The sequence below is a fragment of the Somniosus microcephalus genome, chromosome 31 (genome assembly GCF_052327205.1).
Source record: "Somniosus microcephalus isolate GS21.2 chromosome 31, FLI_Smic_1.0, whole genome shotgun sequence".
NCBI lineage: Eukaryota > Metazoa > Chordata > Chondrichthyes > Squaliformes > Somniosidae > Somniosus > Somniosus microcephalus.
The window spans coordinates 33429560-33454523 of record NC_141017.1 but is presented as its reverse complement, the minus strand read 5'-3'; the positions used below and the strand labels follow the sequence as shown (position 1 = coordinate 33454523).

Here is a 24964-nt window from a genome sequence, read left to right as displayed (position 1 = left end):
CGGATAGAAAGCGGGAGAGATTAAGAGGCATCAAGAGACAATGGCCCAGAAATTCGGGTCTCCACGGGTGAGTACGCACGGGGTACTCACCCGTAGGCCGAATGGAAGTGCCGGTTTCCTGCATGCACTGCGCATGCGCGGGAAACCGGCACTTCCGATCCTCTGAACGAAGGGGTTCAGAGGTCGAACACGCGCGCAGGAGAGGCTGCGCGTGCGCATTGAACTTAGGTTTTTTTTGCAGGTTTTCCCGGGATCGTAAGCCTGCAGGATTTAGAAATGTAAAAAGCAGGCGTAAGGCCTGCTTTTTACAAGGTAAGTGGTCAATTAATTAAAATTAAAACATTTTTTCCACAGGTTTATTATTTTTAAATACTTTAAAGCAAGGTAAGTTTATTTTTAGCCCCGTTAGAATATAAAATTATTTTTTTCAAAAATTTAAATTATTGTTTAAAATAGTTATTTAATGTAATTTATAGTTTATTTAAAAAGTGTGATTTAAAAAAAAAAATTATTTGTAGGTTTACTGCTATTTTGGGGCCGTAGTATTTATAAGTCTTGACAGGTCTTCCTGTCAATCTTATGAATGGGCTTTTCCCTCCCCCGATTGGCTGCCCATGGCTCACGTGATCCCAGGAGATGCATCGCACTAACTGCGCCCCTGGGATACGCAAGCACTGCGCGCCGGCAGCTGGGCCAGGCCCCGGATCGGAATTCCACGGGAGCCCAGAGCTCAACTGCCGGCGCGCAAGTTAAGTGCAGATCGGGGGCTTGTACCCGTGGGGAGCCCCCGACCCGAATTTCTGGGCCATTAAGAGATATTCAAGGAACAAAGGATGGCTCTAGATGAAGTGTGAATGGCCCTGGCAGAATGAAGGACAGCTGCCATATGGGAGGGAAGGAAAAAGCCCAGACGAAAGTGTGGATTAAAAAAAAAGAGAAAATAAATATATATAGATATATGTATAGCTCCCCCTTGTTGTGGTAACAGTCTGAGCTAACCATGGGTTTCTCAGAGATGAGGTTAAGGAGCGAGTTAATTGGGGTGTTTGGAATAATGAAGCGAATTGACAGGGTCGATAATGAATGATTCTCCCCTCTACTGGAGCAATCCAGAACACAAGGACACAGGCTGGGAATTTCCTTGGAGCAGCTTGGCTAAAGAAATTCTTGGCCCATTATCTTAAAATTAGAAGTAAGTCGCTTAAAATTAAATCAACAAAAGCAACAACTTGCATTTATATAGCGTCTTAAACGCAGTAAAACGTCCCAAGGTGCTTCACGGGAGCGTCACCTGACATAATTTGACACCAAGTCACATAAGATATTAGGACCGGTCAAAGAGGTCGGTTTTAAGGAGCGTCTTAAAGGAGGAAAGAGAGGCGGAGAGGTTTAGGGAGGGAATTCCAGAGCTCGGGGCCCAGGCAGCTGAAGGCACGACCACCAATGGTGGAGCGTTGGATTTTCAAGGGAAAATCATGGTCAAACAAAGGGCGGTAAGAATGTGGAAAGCTACAGATGCAGAGTAAATTAAACTGTTTAAAAAAGGAGATGGATACTGAGCTGGGAAGCAAATGTATTTATTAAAGGATATGGTCAAAGGAAAAGGTTAAAAAGATAAAGAATCGAGATGGCTAACAAAATGGTGGCGTAGACTTGATGAGCCACATAATTTATTCCACCCACACATCCTGCCTACCCAAAATAATATCCTTTATTTTGATTATTCACAAGTATTTATCGATGAAGAATGTAAAATGTGAGCTCCCTACCAACTGCCGTGGGACAATTAATCACTCATTTGTGCTGGGCCCACACATGGCAAAACGCACAGGCTGTACATGGTGTGGGCCAAGACGGTCAAATATGAAACTCAGCAACAGGAACTTGCATCCAAAATTATTCATTTAACATGGATTAAGATAAGTTTATATTATCAATGTCTTGCCCTTAGTTGCTAACATATAACTAGGTGCAGGAGCTACAGTCAGAGGGGTCAGCCATGGCTCAGTGGGTCACACTCTCACCTCTGAGTCAGAAGGTTGTGGGTTCAAGTCCCCACTCCAGGGACTTGAGCACAAAATCTAGGCTGACACTCCCAGTGCAGTACTGAGGGAGTGCCGCACTGTCGGAGGGGCAGTACAGAGGGAGTGCCGCACTGTCGGAGGGGCACTACTGAGGGAGCGCTGCACTGTCGGAGGGGCAGTACTGAGGGAGCACTGCACTGTCGGAGGGGCAGTACTGAGGGAGTGCTGCACTGTCGGAGGGGCAGTACTGAGGGAGTGCTGCACTGTCAGAGGGGCAGTACTGAGGGAGTGCTGCACTGTCGGAGGGGCAGTACTGAGGGAGTACTGCACTGTCGGAGGGGCAGTATTGAGGGAGTGCTGCACTGTCGGAGGGACAGTACTGAGGGAGTGCTGCACTGTCGGAGGTGCCGTCTTTCGTATGAGAATTTAAACCGAGGCCCCGTCTGCTCTCTCAGGTGGATGTAAAAGATCCCACGGCCACTATTTCGAAGAAGAGCAGGGGAGTTCTCCCCGGTGTCCTGGGACAATATTTATCCCTCAACCAACATCACTGAAACAGATCAATTGGTCATTATCTCATTGCTGCTTGTGGGAGCTTGCTGTGCGCGAATTGGCTGCCGCGTTTCCTACAGGGGAAGTGCAACGAGACCTGGGTGTCCTTGTGCACCAGTCGCTGAAGGTAAGCATGCAGGTGCAGCAAGCGGTTAAGAAGGCAAATGGTATGTTGGCCTTCGTAGCGAGAGGATTCGAGTACAGGAACAAGGATGTCTTGCTGCAGTTGTACAGGGTCTTGGTGAGACCACACCTTGAGTATTGTGTGCAGTTTCGGTCGCCTTATCTGAGGAAGGATGTTCTTACCATGGAGGGAGTGCAGCGAAGATTCACCAGACTGATACCTGGGATGGCAGGAATGACGTATGAGGAGAGATTGGGTCGATTGGGCTTATACTCGCTGGAGTTTAGAAGAATGAGAGGGGATCTCATTGAAACTTATAAAATTCTAACAGGACCAGACAGACTAGATGCAGGAAGGATGTTCCCGATGGCGGGGGAGTCCAGAACCAGGGGTCACAGTCTAAGGATAAGGGGTAAGCCATTTAGGACAGAGATGAGGAATTTCTTCACCCAGAGCGTGGTGAACCTGTGGAATTCTCTACCACAGAAGGCAGTTGAGGCCAATTCATTAAATATATTCAAGAAGGAGTTGGATATATTTCTTAAGGCTAAAGGGATCAAGGGGTATGGGGAGAAAGCAGGGACAGGGTACTGAATTTGGATGATCAGCCATGATCTCATTAAATGGCGGAACAGGCTCGAGGGGCCGAATGACCTACAGTGACTACACTTCAATAAGTACTTCATTGGCTGTAAAGGGCTTTGGAACGTCCTGGCGTAGTGTAAGGCGCTATATAAATGCAAGTTCTTTCTTTTACAGTCAGTGCCTTCTAAGTCTATAAACTCTAAATATCGAGAAAGGAAGTATAATTTTCAGAAATAACAACAGAAAACGCTGGAAAAACTCAGCAGGCCAGGCAGCATCCGTGGAGAGAGAAACAGGGTCAACGTTTCAGGTCGAAGACCCTTCGTCAGAACTGGAAAAAAAGCAGGAAAAGGGAATAAATTTTAAAGCAAGTTGGGGGCTGGGAAAGGGGGAGGGGATGAAAGAACAAAAGGGAAGGTCAGTGATAGGATAGAAAGGAGGAGAGATAAAGAGACATTGAGAGACATTGAAAATTATTATTTTCAGTATGGGTGCTGACGTAATAAAACTCACTACGCACTTGGTTTGAGTATAAAGCAAGGCTTTAATCAACTTGTTTCAGAACATGGAGGTCTAGTTGTACTTCACTAGCTCCTTGTCTTTACAAAATGTCCCTGGCAAGCTGGGGCCAACGCCCGAGTATTTATACTCCTTGGACGGCACCACCAGCTGGCCGTCCAGTGTTATTTCATAGGTAGTTTCTCGATGATGAGATTTATGACAGGTGCAGCTTATATTCAGGGAGGGTGTGGAGTTTGTCTTACTGTCCTGTTGACTGCGCCTATACCAGTCAGGACTTTGAAAGGAAGTTCCTCCTCTCGCCTTATACTTACACGCTGCAAAAATGAGTGTGCATAGATTGAACACGCTGGTCTGCAATTCCTGTGCCCACTATTTTAACAGAGGAGTCAACCATTTGAAATATTCATGTACAGAGCCATTTAATCTGAATTAGTTGAGCATCTGTCTGCACAGTGTAAATCCAAAGGATTTGGAAGAGCGCTTAAGATGGAGGGAGTCAAGGATCGTCATGCTAGAATTAGTGTTGCCAACTTTGGTTGGATGTATATCTGGAGGTTTTATCCCATGATCTTCCGCCTTGCACCACCTCGCCCAGTCAAACAGCCTTTTTTGTCCCCCCCGCCACCAATATATTTTACAGCCAAGAAACTAATAAAGCATTCAAACAAAAAGAAAACACAGTTGTTTTAAAGCCCTTATGATTTTCCTCCTGGGTTGCTCACTGCGGTGTCCTGAAGATTAATCTTCAATGCCCGCAGACTCCAGGACAACCTTGGGTGATCCCAGCTGGAATAAAACAAAAAGTGGCTAACAGGGTCTGATACCATGGTGGGGGGAGGGCGATTTTCTCAGCCCTGAGGAGGCGGGACTGCCGGGAAAATGGCAGGATCTGTGGGCGGGTGCCCAACCCATCTCCATGCCATCTTCCCAGGAGGCGGGTAGCCGTCCCGCGCCAGGTCCCGTCTCCTTGGAGGCGGGAAGGGATTAAAGCCCATTAACATGTAGTTAACAGGCAGAAAATAGGATTATCCCCTTTTTGCCCTCACAAGTGTGGGCTTCCCGAAGGCTCCAAAACCCGCCAGGGTCACCGAGGTGAGTACTGGGTCTGCGGGGGTCGGGGTGCAAAAGTGTGGTGTGAAGGTAAGTGATGGGTGCAAGAGTGTAGAGGTGAGTATCTGAAGTAAGTCCTAAGTGTTTTTGAAAGTGTACTTACCTTTGTTTTTTCCTGCAGGCTTCAATTGGTTTCTATACGGAGAGTCTCGCAGCTCTGTGTTGTAGATGAGAGATGTCCGTTGCATTCTCGTAAAAGGAAGAAGGTTGATGAGGTCTTGTATGCAAGACCTCATCAAACTACACAGAATGTCAGTGTTTGACAGCTTCACAGATCTGTCAAACGATGATATTTCTTCTTTCAAAAATTCTTGACAGATGACACATCAGATGTTGACGAGCTCTGTCACTGACTTCCCCCTAATTGGCCTGCTGAGCCTGCTGGGCAGGCTTAACAAGATCAATCAGAAACATAGAAGATAGGAGCAGGAGTAGGCCATTCGGCCCCTCGAGCCTGCTCCGCCATTTAATGAGATCATGGCTGATCATCCAAACTCAGTACCCTGTCCCTGCTTTCTCCCCATATCCCTTGATCCCTTTAGCCTCAAGAAATATATCTAACTCCTTCTTGAATATATTTAATGAATTGGCCTCAACTGCCTTCTGTGGTAGAGAATTCCACAGGTTCACCACTCTCTGGGTGAAGAAATTCCTCCTCATCTCTGTCCTAAATGGCTTACCCCTTATCCTTAGACTGTGACCCCTGGTTCTGGACTCCCCCGCCATCGGGAACATCCTTCCTGCATCTAGGCTGTCTAGTCCTGTTGGAATTTTATAAGTTTCAATGAGATCCCCTTTCATTCTTCTAAACTCCAGCGAGTATAAGCCTAATTGACCCAATCTCTCTTCATACGTCATTCCTGCCATCCCAGTTATCAGCCTGGTGAATCTTCGCTGCACTCCCTCCATGGCACGAACATCCTTCCTCAGATAAGGCGACCAAAACTGCACACAACACTCAAGGTGTGGTCTCACCAAGGCCCTGTACAACTGCAGCAAGACATCCTTGCTCCTGTACTCGAATTCTCTCGCTACGAAGGCCAACATACCATTTGCCTTCTTAACCGCCTGCTGCACCTGCATGCTTACCTTCAGCGACTGGTGCACAAGCATCAGGGGAAAATCCCGCTGGTTGGCCAGAAGCTGATGGAGGCGGGACTGAAACCCGGCAAGTGGGAGTCCCGTCTCCAAAAACTCTCCATTGAGAAAATCACCCCCCCAGGGTTTGGTTGGAGTTTCATTTTTAATTGCACCATTTCGCAGGGTGAATCGCAACAGCTACAGTAACCCTGAGGGTTGCTAATGGACCAGGAGGCACTTCAGCATTTTATGCCATGGTATCTATGGGCAGGGATTTATCCTCATCGATAGCTTTGTGGCCACTTTCATCGTTTTCACGAGAGAGAAAAAATGGCAGCAATTACCCCAGGCTACTCTCTAGTGCCACCTAGTCCCAGATTCATGAACAACGTGGCAGAGGGCTGGAGAAGGTTGCCTACATTCTCTTACTCCGAATCGAGAGGCCTGTATTTAATTGATGCCTTATAACACCCATCAGAAACATTTCAAAGTGCCTCGCATATACTTAATTATTTTAAAGTGCAGTGACTGTTATGTGGGTGTACGAAGTAGGGTGACTTATTGCCAAGACCAAAACCGAACACAGAAGGAATATTGACGGTGGTATTATGGTTTACGTTATGAAGGGAGTGTCTCCTCCTACCAACCCCCCCAACCTTCAGGCATTTGTTTCGCTGAGGATGAAAATTCACCTGAAACATTTCTTCTCATAGTGCCGCCTCATCAGGAGACACAGACATGAAACAAAAGGAGTCAGATTAAAAAGAAATATACAACTATGTTAGAAGTTGGGATCCCATTTCCAGGGAGCTTTTTCAATTAGAACGCAAATTATGTGGCGATATGATAGAAATATTTAAGATTAGAAACGGGTGGGTGGGACAGCGTATATAGAAGATTGCTTCCACTAGAAGGAGGACCCATAGATAAAAGATTTAAGTGTAAGAAATTTAGACAGAGGGCAGGTGAGACTTCTTTACACAGAGAGTTATGAGGCTGTGGGATTCACTTCCAGGGTTGACGCAGAAACTGTCAACATTCAAGATTAGTCTGGACAGGTCGATGAAGGAAAAGGAGTTGAAGGGATGGATATGGGAACAGAGTGGGGAAAAATTATTCGGACTATTTTCTCAGATGGGGGGTAAAGGCCGACACAGACTGGTTGGGCCGAATGGCCTGTTACCGAGTTGTAACTTCTATGTATTTCTGTGAACCCACAGCGAATGAACTGCCCAGTTGAAAGGTGCATGGGCCGGTTGCCCTAGCATTGAATCAGATGAAAAAGAGGAGGGATCCAAGTTTAAGATATTGTAGTGGGGGGGGGGGGGGGGGGGGAAACTCATGTTGATTCATCCTCGTTTTCAAATCCCTCCATGGCCTCGCCCCTTCCTATCACTATAACCACCTCCAGCCCTACAACCCTCCGAGATCTTCGCGCTCCTCCAATTCTGGCCTCTTGCGCATCCCTGATTGTAAATCGCTCCACCATTGGCGGCCGTGCGTTCAGCAGCCTGGGCCCTAAGGAATTCCCTGCCTAAACCTCTCCCTCCTCCTGGAATATGCTCCTTAAAACCTATCTCAGTGACCAAGCTATGGGTCACCTGTCCTAACATTTCCTTATGCGGCTCGATGTCAAATTTTATTTGATGACGTTCTTGCAAAGGGCCGTGAGACCTTTTACTATGTTAAAGGCGCTATATAAATGCAAGTTGTTGCTGTGGTGAAATAAATACGCACACACCATCAAATGCAGTTAAATGCTTTATTAATTCCGCCCCCCCCGCCCCACCCCCGACCTCTCCATCATGCAATCACCCATAACAGTCACAGATAGAACTTCAACAAAAAAGGAAGCAAAATAACAACAGAAAACGCTGGAAAAACTCAGCAGGCCCGGCAACATCCGTGGAGAGAGAAACAGAGTCAACGTTTCAGGTCGAAGACCCTTCGTCAGCAGAAAGGAAGCAAGATGCCCAACCAAAGCACAAGGGAAATCCCAGTCGTTACATGTCAGAGCAAGTCAGCGAGTGACGTGTAGTCCGCGTGACGCTTAGAGAAGCTCCGTAAAAGGGTCAACAGCGCAGTCTGTTGTCCAGATGCAAGCGAGGTCAGCTACTCGGGCCATCCAGATGCACGCTACATGCGGAGGGATGACTCTGTCAAAGTCCGAGTTTCTGGAAAAATAAAACGGAAATTAATTACGACCAACTGATCGCATTGAAACTTATAAAATTCTAACAGGACTAGACAGACTAGATGCAGGAAGGATGTTCCCGATGGTCGGGGAGTCCAACACCAGGGGTCACAGTCTAAAGATAAGGGGTAAGCCATTTAGGACTGAGATGAGGAGGAATTTCTTCACCCAGAGAGTGGTGAACCTGTGGAATTCTCTACCACACAGGGCAGTTGAGGCCAATTCATTAAATATATTCAAGAAGGAGTTAGATATATTTCTTAAGGCTAAAGGGATCAAGGGATATGGGGAGAAGGCAGGGACAGGGTACTGAATTTGGATGATCAGCCATGATCTCATTAAATGGCGGAACAGGCTCGAGGGGCCGAATGGCCGACTCCTGCTCCTATCTTCTATGTTTCTATGATCACTCCTCACAGTCAGGATTGATGACTGGCTTACAAGCTTGGAACTAAAAAAGAGAAGGAATATCTCGGGCCATCATGGGAAGACACTCCCCTAACTTGAGAAACAATACTTTAGTGGAGATCAGAAGGCCATGGACCATTGGCGGCTAATTCCGCTTCACCTCTTACCCGTTGCAATCTTGATTGCATGCATAGACCGTACAACGCGGAAACAGGCCATTCGACCCAACCAGTCTGTGTCGCCATTTAGCATCCATGTGAGCAAATAGTCCGAATCACATTTACCCGCCCTGTTCCCATATCCCTCCAACCCTTTTCCTTCATACACCTGTCCAAACTAATCTTGAATGTTGACATGGTTTGTGCCACAACCACTAACCCTGGAAGTGAATTCTACAGCCTAGGCAAGTTTCTCCTGCCCGCTAATCTAAGTCTCTTACACTTAATCTCATATCTATGGCCAAATATCTATTATTGGTTATAAAATATTGGTAATATTGGTAATTTTCTGGCCTTCGAGTCAGCAGGTCCCTATTACTGCAATCATCTTAATTACATGGAAGAGCTGCCTGCATACCAGAACAGAGAATCTTACCGCACAGAAGGAGGCCACTCGGCCCATCGTGCCTGTGCCGGCTCTTTGAAAGAGCTGTCCCATTAGTCCCACTACCCCCTGCTCTTTCCCCATAGCCCTGCAAATCTACCCCCTCAAATGTTCACCCGATTCCCTTTTGAAAGTCACTATTGAATCTGCTTCCACCGCCCTCTCAGGCAGCGCGTTCCTGATCACAACAACTCGCTGCATAAAAAAATTCTCCTCATCTCCCCTCTGGATCTTTTGGCAATTATCTTAAATCTGTGTCCCCCCTGGTCACCGACCTTCCTGCCAGTGGAAACAGTTTCTCCTTACTTACTCTATTAAAACAATTCATGATTCAGAACGCCTCTATTAAATCTCTCCTTAACCTTCTCTGCTCTAAGGAGAACAACCCCAACTTCTCCAGTCTCTCCACATAACTGAGATCCCTCACCCCTAGTACCATTCTAGTAAATCTCTTCTGCACCCTCTCCAAGGGTTTGACATCCTTCCTAAAGTGCGGTGCCCAGAATTGGACACAATATCTCAGCTGAGGCCGAACCAGTGATTTATTTAGCATAACTCCCTTGCTTTTGTACTCTACAGACCTCTATTTATAAAACCAAGGACCCCACATGCTTTTTAATAGCCTCTTAACCTGCCAACCTCAAAGCCCCGGATAATTTTGAGCGCCTCTAGTAAACCTCCCCTTTACCTTCTCTGCGCTAAGGAGAACAGAGCGGTTCTATTCACTGACTGGGGCTGGCACTGGGAGCTACCTGCCTCTGTAAAAAGTCACTGCCAGCTGGGCACTGCTGCCTGCCGTGCCAAGCTGGTATCGAACATTGAGAGGTACAAGCTCCCGTTGCAATGAACGGAGGCAGCCCAGCATGGACACAGCTCCTTTCCATGACTACAGCAGCTGAGGAAGAAAGGAGACCCGACATTGGCGGGCATCCAAAGCCAGAAGATGAATAATATTATCCAACAGGCCAGCTATAACTTTATAATGATACTAGTCCATGTTCGTACCATTGCAGTAAGTCAGTTGGGGGGCAGTTTCTTGTGTGCGTCTCACACTAAGGTCCACACTTGCGCCCCGACTCTGGTACTGCTTCAAAGATTGGCCACAGCCCTCAGGAACTAAAGCAATGAGGCAGGTTGGTACAGCTGAGAGTACAGGCCGTACCCTGGTGCTCAGGAAGCGGTCCCCGGGACTGGGACCACCAGGAGGGCTTGGAAATCAGCTCATCTGACCATTGCCACTGCACCAAGTGAAGTGAACCCGGATCAAGGGGGCAACTAGGCAAGCGCAGAAGATGTTATGTGAATTATGGGGGCGATTTCAGGGAGATGTTTTCCAGCACCAATGGGGAGAGGAGAAAAATAAAGTCGACACCTACGTTATCTACACTTAGAAAGTGGGCAGAAAATGTATTTAAAGGGTTGATAGAGGTGGCGTAGATTTGTGCTCCTCGTTAAATCTCAAAAACAGCACATTGGTCCCAATGCAAACAGAAAACCGCTGCGAGTGTAGAATTTTCCAAACCCCTAAACTAGGGTTTCCATGCGGAGTCACGTCACAGCTTTACGGATACTAGTTTACACAGACTACTCACCAACTTTTGTAGTTGAAACTAATCCTGAAGTTTCTTTGGCGCCTGTAGTTGTAAAGAATTGACTAAAAAGAAATGAAATAGGATGCATTAGAAGATGTTGAGGGTTTTTTAAATTAAATATCTCAGTTCTTGGGACGGTGACAACACTGGAGAGCCAGTATTTATTGCCCGTCTGAGAGCATTAAAAGTCAGCCATGTAATGTGGGGCTGGAGTCACACGTAGGCCAGACAGTGTTCCCTTTCCTGAAGGGCGTTAGTGAACCATTGTGTTTTGATGGCAGTCCAGTCGCTTAAACAGTCATTTTTTTCCCCTGGTTTTAGGCTCACAAATGTCCTGATTTATTGAATTCAATCCAACCTACAGTAGGGTCTGAGCTTGCAATCTCTTAGTTGCCTGTTTTGTACCACAACCAGACCCTCAGATAGGACAGAACAGGACTAGACAGACTAGATGCAGGAAGGATGTTCCTGATGGTGGGGGAGTCCAGAACCAGGGGTCACAGTCTAAGGATAAGGGGTAAGCCATTTAGGACTGAGATGAGTAATTTCTTCACCCAGAGAGTGGTGAACCTGTGGAATTCTCTACCACAGAAGGCAGTTGAGGCCAATTCATTAAATATATTCAAGAAGGAGTTAGATATATTTCTTAAGGCTAAAGGGATCAAGGGATATGGGGAGAAAGCAGGGACAGGGTACTGAATTTGGATGATTAGCCATGATCTCATTAAATGGCAAAACAGGCTCGAGGGGCCGAATGGCCGACTCCTGCTCCTATCTTCTATGTTTCTATAATGAGGGGATCTCATTGAAACGTATAAAATTTTAACAGGATATGAAGAATTGCCATCTATTGGACTTCTTTCTAGCAGTTATTCAGAAGCTATCGGAAGTGGATGATTCACCACATTCAATACATTTATTAGCGGTCTGGAATCTGGTCCTCTAATGGCTCCGTGGCTAAACGCACCATCCAATGCGGTGCTGAGCCAAACAGAGCAGCAAGGTCCGTGGTTCCATCTCCGTGCGAAACACAGCGCCGCCAGTAATTAGGGCTTTGGTCCTGCTGGCTTGGGGGAAGCTAGGGTTCACACTACGGATTGGTGATTTTTGGTCTGGAAAATATACCTGTAATGACATCGGGAGAGGCGGGATCAGGCTTGGTCAACTACAGGAAACTTTCGATTTACCAGCACCTAAATAACCGGAAATCTCGGTTAACCGGCAAAATTCAGGAGTAGGTTTTACTTCATACAGGAAACTTTGGTTTATCCGGAGGTTGTATGTCCGGAAACCTCGATCCACCGGCAGAAATCAGGAGCCATTTTGTTAGGTTTTTTTTCTTCTCGTGGCTTTTTTTTCTAACAGTCAGGCTCTGCAAAGTCTCTCTGAAGCTGTTGCTAAGCTACAGAGACGCTTCCAAGGTACGGCCGACTGTTTAGAAGCTGTTAGCAACAGTGTTTGTTGCCAGATACAGAGCTGCAAATCTCCGTATGCTTCAACATTAGCGCTGGTTTGTCTGGCAGTTTTGATAGATCGGCAACAGCTCGGTCCTGTCGGTGCCGGATATCACAAAGTTTCCTGTATTTGTATTTGCCTTCTTCCATCTGTGCTGTGCGAGGGTGTGGCTGCAGCTGTTGCTAAGCTACAGAGACGCTTGAAACTTGAGGCCATTGTTCTACAGTAAGCAACAAGGTTTGTTGCTTTATACGGAGCTGTCAGCTCTCCCTATCTTTTACTATAGCGTTCGGTTATCCGGAATTTTTGATGAACCGGCACCACGTCAGTCCCGTCCGTGCCGGATAAAAAAAAAAGTTTCCTGTACCCTGACAATGCTCATTGTAGGGTCACCCATAAAGAATGGAGATTTAGGCTGAGTGACAGAATGGGTGATCAATTCTGTCACCCATTGGTCCATAATGAGTCAACACAACAGTCAGGGGAAAATATGTAGCACCTTTGACGTTTAAGAAACAGCAAAGCTATATTTAAGTAGGTTAGTGAGTCCACTATTTGATTTGGACTTCAATGCGGCCAACACACCTGGAATTTGTTTCTTCAATGAGTTGTCTATAGGTGGCAATTTCCTTCTCAAGTTGCATCTTGATGTTGAGGAGCAGTTCGTAGTCTTTAACTTTCTGTATGACTTCATTCCTGATGTTAATCATATCCCTCTCCATTTGGGAAATGGAGACTTGCAGACCATTAAGCTTCTGGTTATATGAATCGTTGATATCTTGAATGCTGGATTCCAAGGAACAGTTCTGCAAATTAGGTGGGGGGGGGAAGGAGAACGATAAATCATTTTGTTCTAACGATCATGCTCAAGGGATCTGCCAGTAGCATAGCTTAATGTAGACCAGTGAGCCTTGGAACTAAATCATGGTCCAGTCCCCCTTCACCTGTAGCCCCATGACAGTCTTGATACTGCATCTGCATCTGGACCACAATTCATAAAGACTTGCATTTCAATCGCGCCTTTCATGACCACCGGATGTCTCAATGCGCTTTACAGCCAATGAAGTACTTTTTTTTTTGAAGTGGAATCACTGTTGTAATGTGGGAAATGCAGCAGCCAATTTGCGCACAGCAAGCTCACACAAACAGCAATGTGATAATGACCCAGATCATCTGTTTCTGTTATGTTGGTTGAGGGATAAATATTGGCCCCAGGACATCGGGGAGAACTCCCCCCTGCTCTTCTTCGAAATAGTGCCGTGGGATTTTTTACATCTCATCCAAAAGACGGCACCTCTGACAGTGCAGCACTCCCTCAGCACTGCACTAGGAGTGTCAGGCTGGATTTTTGTGCTCAAGTGCCTGGAGTGGGACTATGAACCCACAATCTTCTGACTCAAAGGCGAGCGTGCTACTAACTGAGCCATGGCTAACACATTCATGGCCTATCTGATTGTGGGAGGCCATCAGGGGTTAGTGTGTAAAGCCGTTGCCTTACCCCGTTGTCCGGCAAAAGAAGATAGAGGAATGCAGGGTCCTGAGAGGAAGTGTCTGGCTTCCAGTGTGGCAACTGGCCAGTGAACTTCCTAAGGGTGGCCTTTGAGCAAGCTGTCAGTTGGGGTTTGTAATGAAGAGTTAACCACTAACACCGGGCAGATAACCAAAATATAATCTGTTGTTATTTCATTCGATTTGGCGTTCACTACACCCATCTTTCCCGTTTTGTGCGTGTGCCAAATGTTTATAAAAGGAGACAAATGCCCCTTGTTAAACTTTGTTTGCAACAGTTAAGTGTTTACACAGAAACATAGAATCATAGAAAAATAGGAGCAGGAGTCGGCCATTCCGCCCTTCGAGCCTGCTCCGCCATTCAATATGATCATGGCTGATCCTCTATCTCAATACCATATTCCTGCTCTCTCCCCATACCCCTCGATGCCTTTTGTGTCTAGAAATCTATCTATCTCCTTCTTAAATATATTCAGTGACTTGGCCTCCACAGCCTTCTGTGGTAGAGAATTCCACGGGTTCACCACCCTCTGAGTGAAGAAATTTCTCCTCATCTCAGTCCTAAATGACCTACCCTGTATCCTGAGACTGTGACCCCTCGTTTTAGACACCCCCCAGCCAGGGGAAACATCCTCCCTGCATCCAGTCTGTCTAGCCCTGTCAGAATTTTATACGTTTCAATTTAGAGAAAATCAATTTACTGTACTGGCTAAAGTTAGAAGTATTTTTATATTTATTAACAGAGCATATATCCCAAGTGTAATTTATCTCTATGCTTTGTGGGGTTTTTTTAAATAAAAGTTTCACTACTAACTACAAAAAGATTTACAGTACCTGGATTATTCTACATTATTACAACAGTGACTACACTTCAAAAGTACTTCTTTGGCTGTAAAGCGCTTTTTGATGTCTGGTGGTCGTGAAAGGCACTTTCTTTTTGGATCGGAAAGGTACAAACAAAGGTAACAAATGTAAAGGACACGGGCTATGCAGAAATGAAAAGCTTAAGTTTAACCGTCAGAGAAGGCGTTTAATTCGGAGACCTCGTCAATGTGTATAAAATATTATTTAAATAATATTTAACAGCGAGTTGTTGTGATCTGGAATGCGCTGTCTGAAAGGGCGGTGGAAGCAGATTCAATAGTAACTTTCAAAAGGAAATCGGATAAATAGCCGAAGGGGAAAAAATTCACAGAGCTGTGGGGAAAGAGCGGGTGGGGCAGTGGGACTAACTCTAACTGGAGAGCTTGTTCAAAGAGCCGGCACAGGCACGATGGGCCGAATGGGATCTATGGATTAGGGGTAAGCCATTTAGGACCGAGATGAGGAGGAATTTCTTCACCCAGAGAGTGGTGAACCTGTGGAATTCTCTACCACAGAAGGCAGTGGAGGCCAATTCATTAAATATATTCAAGAAGGAGTTGGATATATTTCTTAAGGCTAAAGGGATCAAGGGATATGGGGAGAAAGCAGGGACAGGGTACTGAATTTGGATGATCAGCCATGATCGCATTGAATGGCGGAGCAGGCTCGAGGGGCCGAATGGCCTACTCCTGCTCCTATCTTCTACGTTTCTATGCAGTTTCTTGCTATGATTCAATGTAAATACCATAAACTCAGAACATTACTTCAGTGTAGAATCAGAGGGTATAAACCGAAATTACTGTAGAGTACAATTTAGAACAGACGGATGTGGCCATTCAGTCCATCCTGTCTGTGCCGGCTCTTTGCTAGAACAATCCAAAACTAATCCCACGGCCCTGCTTTCTCTCCATAGTCCTGGAATTGCATCTGCTTTAAATATTTATCCACTTTTCCCGTGAAAGGAGCAATAATCTCAGGCTCCGTGGTGAAGCATTCAGGCTGCCTAAAGAAATGGTCTGTATAAAGAAATGTCCCTAGCCTACCTCCTCACACTCTTATCAATCAGGAAAAACTTCTTTACTCAGAGTGAGAAATATCTGGAACAATCTACCTGGCAAAGCAATTGAGACAAAAACAACAATATCTTGCATTTATATAGCGCCTTTAATGTAGTAAAACGTCCCACGGCGCTTCACAGGAGCGATTATCAAACAAAATTTGACACCGAGCCACATAAGGAGATATTAGGGCAGGTGACCAAAAGCTTGGTCAAAGAGGTCGTTTTTCAGTGCATCTTAAAAAGGAGCAGAGAGAGGCGGAGAGGTTTAAGGAGGGAATTTAGGGCTTAGGCAGCTGAAGGCACGGCTGCCAATGGTGGAGCGAAGAAGGAATGTGTTAGAGGCCAGAATTGGAGGGGCAGAAGGATCTCAGAGGGTTGTAGGGGGTTACGGATAGGGAGGCCATGGAAGGATTTGAAAACAAAGATGAGAATTTTAAAAAGCGAGGCATTGCCGGACCAGGGTCCAACGAAGGCCAGCGAGCACAGGGCCCATTCAAGTTACAATTAGATGCTCGGATGGGCGGGTTCATGTACTAGGGAGATGATATTCAGTCGGTCGAATGGTCTGTACTTAACCCTTACTTTCCACATGGACTTACCCCACTGAACAGGGAGTCGTACTCGGCCTGAAGAGTTTGAAACTGCCTGCGTAATTCTGTAACCTGGAGCTTCGCCGCCTCAGCTACCTCGTTGACTTGAACAGTCTGAACCGTCTGGGTTTCGATCTTGAAACAGAAGGAAAGTTGCGTTTAAATATGACTACTCCGCCTCTACAAATCCACGGCCATCAGGAGAAGTGAAGAGCGATCATGAATAACGAGGCGCTGACTTTTCATTTCTGGATCCTAGGTTCACATTCATCCCCAGACTGATGAACATCTTCTCTGTCTATTGACTATGAGGAGCCTGTATGAAATGACTTTGGGTAGTTTCAATTCAGGTTCCAATGGGGATGGGTCCAGAGCATAAAATAGCCCCTAAACTGGATAATGCAGGTTTCACTGCAGAGGTTACAAGTTTAGAAGTCCTCAAACATTCTGAGCGCAGTAAAGTTCCCATTTCATCCCTATTTTCTGTGGAATGTTATATTGTTGAACCTCAAGTTACAATTGACAATTGATCTAACTCGCAAGATTGCCCAGCTCAAGCAAAGAGTTCAAAAAAGCCGTTGGACATCATGTTAGGATGCAGCTGCCTCTTCTGACCTTGACTCAGATTGGATTTGTGGCTTATCCCATTCTGGCCTGAGGACTATGCTGATCTGCTGCACCGTACAGGTAAACTGGTGCACACAATAAAAGCTTCCACCTGAAAAGAGGAAACTCACCTGTTGTTTGTACCAGGCTTCAGTCTCTGCTTCATTCTTACTGCATATGTTTTCATACTCTTCCCGGATTTGAGCCAGTGCCTTGGTCAAATCAGGAGCAGGGCTAGATGCAACATCCACACTGACCGTACCAGTCACCTGCTGCCTGAGTATAGCCAGCTCCTAAAACAAAAGTGAACATTACAAACCCATTATGCATTTCTTTTCTGCTAGATATTTGCCACATTGATACTGATGAAATCCTTTACAAGTGCATAAAAACAAAATCTAACTGAAGTCGAGATTGTTCCACCTTTCAACTCTGAACCATTATTCCGTGGGCTAAGCATGGTCAATAGACATTGGTGTTTGGTCAATGATGGACCATATTTCAACTCCAACCCATTACCCTGGGCCCCAAGAATGACCCTTGGACATCAAGAGGAAAGGAGGTAGATTAGTGCAGCTGTTATCTGTAATTTGCATCCTTCTCTTCAATTGGGTGCAATATATTAGTATCCCTGTAGTCTTATGTTCTTGGGGGTAAACTGGGTGATCACCCAAGACCAAATTGAAATGAAGCACAGCCAAATGCACCACTGTGTCAGTCGTCTCAGAATTGGTCATGGTAGATGCCACCACCTTCTGCATAGATGGAAGATTTAAGCATCCCCATCATGCGACTGTGGAGCTCCTAATCAGACCCTGGAGCACATCATTGAGCACTGCCCTCAGAGGAAATTCGCAGGCAGCCGACAAGATCTTCAATACAAAAGCAAAATACTGCAGATGCTGGAATTCTGAAATAAAAACAGAAAATGTAGGAAAACTCAGCAGGTCAGGCAGCATCTGTGGAGAGAGAAACAGAGTTAATGTTTCAGGTCGATGACCCTTCGTCTGATGAAGGGTCATCGACCTGAAACGTTAACTCTGTTTCTCCCTCCACAGATGCTGCCTGACCTGCTGAGTATTTCCAGCATTTTCTGTTTTTATACAAGATCTCCACACTGTTACACCGGAAGTTTTGGCCTGGATATCTGACTTAGATATTGACATTTGATTTGCTTTGCTACTGACATACGAAAGAAAGAAGTCAATGAGTTGGAGGTGGCCGGGAATAGTGGGGTCACGATCTGCAGTGCGGTCTCCAGGTGTGATTGACTGGGGGCGGGGGGGGGAGGCAGGGATTATTTCTTTAAGATGTCACTAGGTGACGAGCTGGAGAACATACCACTTGTCAACACCATGATCCCCACACCTTGAAGGAATGCCAGACAAGAAATGAACCCTAACTTACCTCCTCGTGGTTCTTTTTCAGATAAACAAGCTCATCCTGTGCAGCTGCTATCTCGGATTCCAAATCCTTGTAATTACGTATATACTCCTCTTTCAGGTATTTGAGGTCACCAATGTCAGCTTCCACGGATTGTCTGGTGTTAAACTCATTTTCAAATCTAGTTTGAAAATATTTTTTTAAAAACTTGTTTAACCCGAGCAAGAATCATAGCAACAGCTAGCCAGGTCCATACACGAGATAACAAAACTACACATTTGTGGGGGGAAATATAACTCAGTACTAATTGTTATAAATCTCATCATTTATCAAGAAACTACTCATGAAATAACGCTGGACGGCCAGCTGGTGGCGCCGCCCAAGGAGTATAAATACTCGGGCGTGGGCCTAGCTTGCCAGGGACATTTTGTAAGACAAGGAACGAGTGAAGTACAACTAGACCTCCATGTTCTGAAACAAGTTGATTAAAGCCTTGCTTTATACTCAAACCAAGTGCGTAGTGAGTTTTATTATGTCACTAATTAAATGCCAAGGCACACATGCATGTTTAAAAAGAAATGGTCATCAAGGTATCGACAGTTGTTAATTTTATTACAACTCCTCCCCTGTAATCTATTACTTTTTTTCTAACAGTGATTGTTGGCAATGTAGGGACTTGGAGGAGTTGGATGGGCTGGTTTCTTGATCGGGCACTCCCACATTGTGGATCGACGCTAGGAGAACGTACAGCCTGGGGAGTGACAGGCCCGCAGTGATTTGCCTTTCATACACTTCCAACTTAGTATGAAAGCCGTCACTGGGTCAGAATCCTGGAACCCCCTTACCTGACAGCAGTGTGGGAGCACCTTCGACACACGGACTGCAGCGGTTCAAGGCGGTGGCTCACCACCACCTTCGAGGGCAATTAGGGATGGGCAATAAATGTCAGACTTGCCAGCGACACCCACATCCCAAGAATGAATTTTTTTTTAAGAAAGTAGGTACTAATGAAACGTCGTTAGGCAAGTTAAGAAATAGCACACGTACTTATTTTTGAAGTCCTTAGCGGCCAGAGATGCATTGTCAAGGTCCAGAGCCAGGCGAGCATTTCCAAGGTGAATTGACAAAATCTGTAGGCAATAGCACAAAGAGTAAACTCCTATGCTCTGCAGACTTTACTGATTTACGAGTAAGATGCTTGTCTTAATTGGCGCTTGGGGGGTGGTTCTTGAGGTGCATTGGGTTTGAGCGCCAAGGATAGACATCTGCGTCTACGTTCCATCCAGCACTTGTAATATTTAAGGGAGGTGGCAGCACTATGGGTATTAGGGCCTGCACTGTCTCGCCCATTCTTGATAATGTAAGACTGCATCACACCAAGTCCTGTCTTATCCACACCCAACTTCCACTCGTGCACGGTCCACCAAAGTTGACTGGGTGAGGAGCAGGAATCGGGACTGATTCCTCGCGCAGGAAGGCAGCGAGAACACCCCCGCCACTGGCCCGACTGAGATCGGCCAACTTCGCACAGACTAGTGATCAAATCATAGGGTTGAGGCTCGCAATCCCATACTCCCAGCTGCAGTCACGGTGAAAAGGGCGGTACAATTGCCCTGTAGCCCCCCATCTCTGCCCTGCGCCCCCCATGAGTGACGCACCGGGCTGCGAGCCATGGGACAGGAAGCTACTAACCCATTGTGCAGAAGGCTTTTTTACCGCCCCTTCTTTTTTTTTTGCAACCTGTGCCCCACCCCAGTGATGCTGAGCTGGCCTGAATGACACACACACGCACACACACACTCACACACTCACACACACACATACACACGCGCACACACACGCGCACACACACACACACACTCACACACACACACAAAACTGGAGGGATAATAAATCATGAACTAAAGTCTATAACAAATTAGGAACTTTATTAAAACTTGGAATTGAACTAAAATAGTTATGAGCGCAGATTAATTCCAAATCCCAATTCAGAGCTGTAACAATTAAAGTCTGGTTTGAAAACCGATCTCTGTAATTTCAAGAATTGTTTGATAAATCTTTCTCATTCATTGTCGCAGGGGATTAGGCTTGAGTCAGTGTCAAGTAACTAAACTGGGATGATTGGATGTTACTTTTTTTGACAACAGTATTCTTTGTTGGGCTCTTCCGACCCCTCAAGTTTAGCAACTGCGCGGTCTGGTAGGGAACGGACTGGTGAGGTTTGTGGTTCTATCCTTGGTCTGTGTGGTCAGCTAGGGGGCATCAGAGGGGGGACACCACTTTAAGCCTCTGTGTCCCTGGGGTGGGGTGGGTTGGGTTGGGTTGGGGTGGAGGTGATGCAGCTAGCTTTCCCTGCTTCTGGTCACTTTCCAGTTACCCCTGCGAGGACGAGGACACGCTAGCACTTGGAAGCGATGCTCCGCTCAGTTGAATAGCCCAGCTGCGATATCAGGCGAAGAATGGCCACCTTGGCCCGGGTATGAAAGGACAACCAGCACTTGTGGAATTGTGCCCCTGTGAGAGTCAATTAAGTTAGGAGTGGAAGCAAAACCAGCCTGCTTTTTGAGTAATATCATCTTCTTCGAAAGGCATCAAGGTAGACTAGTTGTGGCAAGGTTATGCAGTATTACAGTAACTCCAAATTACACATTACCTTTGAGTTTTAGCAGTTTTAAGCTCCAATTTAAAAAAAAAACTAGCAATGTTTCCAAGTCGCCATCTGAGTCATTCCTATTGGTAAACAAAGTGGCTTGCAAGCCAATAACTTCACAACGCTGCCTCTCTCTCTCTCTCTCTCTCTCAGATTTAAGCTCCTTTTACACTGGCGCTCCTGCAGATCAGGTTTCAGGAGAGTAGGGTCAGTCAGACAGCTTTCTGTGTTAACACTAACGACTCCGAGTCCCTTACCCTGACTAGCAGACCTGCAATCCAAGCTTAAAAAGGAGAGTTGGTATGAAAGCAGCGTTAGGTACTGTACTTGCATCCCCTTTACCTGTACAGCAAAATCAGTTATAAGGCATTAGTTATACTGCAGCTACCAGTCTACACATACACACACATACAGGTTAACGTCGCCAACAGCTGACACACTGGGGGCAATTTTAACTTAACCCGCCCATCAGGGGAACCGGCGCAATCGGGCGCAACGCTAGTTTTACACCCCGCCTGACTTTACTCTCCACTGAAGCCTAATTTGAAGGCAAAGCAGAAATGCTGCAGGTATCGACTATACACAGAGTGCGAATCGGAACTACATTGCACAGGCATGGACAGTTCCCAAGTAATTGCACCCCACCTCCCCATCCACCCCCCGAATGGGAGGGGCCGATTAGGACTTTAAGATAGCAAAATACTGCAGATGCTGGAAATCCAAAACAGAAAACGCTGGAAAAACTCAGCAGGCCAGGCAACACGCGTGGAGAGAGAAACAGAATCAACGCCCTGACGAAGGGTCTTCGACCTGAAACATTGACTCTGTTTCTCTCTCCACGGATGTTGCCTGGCCTGCTGAGTTTTTCCAGCGTTTTCTGTTGTTATTTAGGACTTTAAGAATGTGACGAGGCTATGCTCTCACCTGGTCTCTCAGCGGTCTGATCACTGCGTCGTAAGCAGCGTAATCAATCCCCGATATGGCCTTTCCCACCTGGAACTCTTTCAGCTGCAGTTCCAACTGCGTGTTCGCACTTTCCAGGTCCTTCACCTTCTGCAGGTAAGCCGACAGCCGGTTGTTCAGATTTATCATGGTCTCCTTCTCGTTGGTGATGATGCCGCTGGACCCGAACATGGACATCGAGGAGGAGCCCCCCGAGAGCCCTCCAATAGAACCCTGGCCCAGAGACAAAACTGAGCCCCCACCGTACCCCATGCCCCCACCTCCATTCCCCAAGCCTAGTGATGACAAACTGCTGGAGGACACGTATCCCTGACCCGAGCCTGTGGCCCCATAACTCTTTCTGAATGAGCCCGCAGACCTGCGACCCCCTGATGAATATTGTTGCAACGAGGTGCTGGTATAGGAACGGCTCATGATGCTCACTTAACCGGGGCAATACCAAACCTTGAGGGGGAAAAAAAACAAGAAAGCCCTTAGCCACTGGCCTGCAAAAAAAACCTTTCTCGTGACTTAGCTTAGCCTAGGCTGCAACTTCACAGAGCAGGCTGCAAGACTAGCGGTACTTAAACTGGGAACACCTCTCGCCCTGACTCCACGAGCATCCCATTCACCTGCTCTTTGCACCTGCATTTATTCGGCAAGAGTTCCAAGTGGCCCCTGCCCACCTCGGCTGCCATTGGTTCCCACTGATCTCCGCCCATTAAGGTGACTTACACCAAAGTGTTCAATCCCTCCCAGCCCACCGTTTTCTGTTTACTTAGCGACTGCTGACAGAGGCAACTTTTTCTGGAGCCACAGTTTTAAAAAAAATCTTTTTTTTTATAAATCTTGCCAGGGGAGGATAAAGGGCGGGACATTTTCACCTTGTTTGAACAAAATAACATTCCCGTCTCCCCTGTTCTCCCCGGTGTCCTGGGGCCAATATTTATCCCTCAAACAACATCACTAAAACAGATTGTCGGGGTCATCGTCACGTTGCTGATCGTGGGAGCTTGCTGTGCGCAAATTGGCTGCTGCCTTTCCTACATCACAACAGTGACCACACTTCAAAAAAAGCACTTCTTTGGCTGTAAAGCGCTTTGGGGCGTCCGGTGGCTGGGGAAAGGCTCAATAGAAATGCAAGTCTTTCTTCCTGGGCAGGGGGACAGGACCTGCGAGGCTGCTGTAAGTGCGTCCGACAGTGGTTATTTAGGGGCGGTGTCCAAAAGGCCAGTCTGTCCCGTCCCCTTTCAGAGCGGATTAGGGAACAGCCAGTTCCAGCAACTAGTGAAAGGGCCTGTTGTTGAAGTGCCGGAAAGTTATGGGGTCATCCCTGATTTTAATTTCATTATAACGAACCCCCGGTTTTAATGAGCCCAATGGCAAGACGTGATTTTTCTGACGGTAATCAGCCCTTCCACTACAAAGAACACTGGGTACACCGATGGAATTCGAGCTGATGCTAATTGCAAGATAACAGGACCGATTTTAACTGGGCTCGCCTGGCGGAAACTGGCTCTCCCCCCCCTCCCCGATCGCAGCCAGACAACCCCACACCAGCCCCCCCACCCCACCTCCAGACCCCCTCCCATCACCCCGATCGCGGCCAGACCCCCTCCCATCGCCCCGATCGCGGCCAGACCCCCTCCCATCACCCCGATCACGGCCAGACCCCCTCCCATCGCCCCAATCGCAACCAGACCCCCTCCCATCGCCCCGATCGCGGCCAGACCCCCTCCCATCACCCCGATCATGGCCAGACCCCCTCCCATCGCCCCAATCGCAACCAGACCCCCTCCCATCACCCCGATCACAGCCAGACCCCCTCCCATTGCCCCAATCGCAGCCAGACCCCCTCCCATCGCCCCAATCACAGCCAGACCCTCTCCCATCGCCCCGATCGCAGCCAGACCCCCTCCCATCGCCCCGATCGCAGCCAGACCCCCTCCCATCACCCTGATCACAGCCAGACCCCCTCCCAAACCCCCCAATCACAGCCAGACCCCCTCCCATTGCCCCAATCGCAGCCAGACCCCCTCCCATCGCCCCAATCGCAGCCAGACCCTCTCCCATCACCCCGATCGCAGCCAGACCCTCTCCCATCGCCCCGATCGCAGCCAGACCTCCTCCCATCGCCCTAATCACAGCCAGACCCCCTCCCATCGCCCCAATCGCAGCCAGACCCCTTCCCCGACTGCAAACTTGGGTTCTATCGCCCCTGGAGGTGATTGGAGTGCTAAATCAGGCGCTACACACCTCTCTTAAGGCGCAAAGGCCGAGGAGCGAGGCACTACCTCAGAGCGCTGGCGAAGTTCACGTGATGCCAGTCAACTGGTGCCAGCCAGTTCTTAAAGAGGAGGATCGATCTTGCTCTCCAGCCACACCCTGCTCATTGCAGCCTTGAATCTCGGCCTGGAGAGACCTGTACATCAAATCTGCTGGAAAGAACAATGGAGAGGTCCAGGGAAAGAGCTCAGAGTGCAGCCCCCACAGTCTCTTCTAAATCAATACAAGGAAGGGCAAATCAAAATTAACCTGCAAAGTGCTGCTCAGTACTCAAAACTCCTTCACACAGCGTTGAATCTCTCCAGAAGTCTCTCTCTCTCTCTCAGAATGCGTGGTGCAAAAGTGTCACCGACAAAAAAAGGCAGGAAATGGTCGCCTTTAAATAGCGCTCCCCCAGTCTCTTCCTGACTGCAAAACGCTCCCCTCAACCTGTCGTTGCTAGCGGCAGGCGGTAAGGCAGGGGGCGCCACTCAATATCCGGTCTGGGGCGCTACCGGGGTGTTGCGCACTCGACTGACGTCACAATCTGCCGGCGCAGGAGATCGTGGCGGTAGTGTTTAGCGCCGCCGCAAAATGTTTAGTTAATTTCGTGAGCGGCGCAAACATCGCCGTGCCTGGGCGCTAGTTGCTTTGCGCCCCATTAGCGCCCTCTTAAGGCGCTAACAGGAGGCGCAAACCAACTGAATTTTTCCCCCTTTGTGTTGCAGGAGTAGCCTTCATAGGAGGTGGCAGCCCTCCAGAACCTAGCCCAAGTGTCTATTCTTCATCTGCAAGCTCCGGCAGTTCCTCAGCAGGCTGCTCAACCGTGTAGGCATCAGAACCGAG

General features: G+C 47.4%; 1 protein-coding gene across 1 annotated transcript; it reads right to left on the bottom strand.

The window, feature by feature from the left end:
- Positions 1 to 7786: 7786 nt before the first annotated feature.
- LOC147097723 (keratin, type I cytoskeletal 18-like) lies at positions 7787 to 22496 on the bottom strand. Its single transcript, XM_085971761.1, has 8 exons — positions 21836 to 22496; positions 19309 to 19391; positions 18286 to 18442; positions 17010 to 17171; positions 16282 to 16407; positions 12835 to 13055; positions 10795 to 10856; positions 7787 to 8171 (listed from the first exon to the last, which is right to left on the bottom strand). Exons 1-8 carry the CDS (start codon positions 22286 to 22288, stop codon positions 8134 to 8136), a joined length of 1302 nt encoding a protein of 433 aa, XP_085827887.1. The 5' UTR covers positions 22289 to 22496; the 3' UTR covers positions 7787 to 8133.
- Positions 22497 to 24964: the final 2468 nt, after the last annotated feature.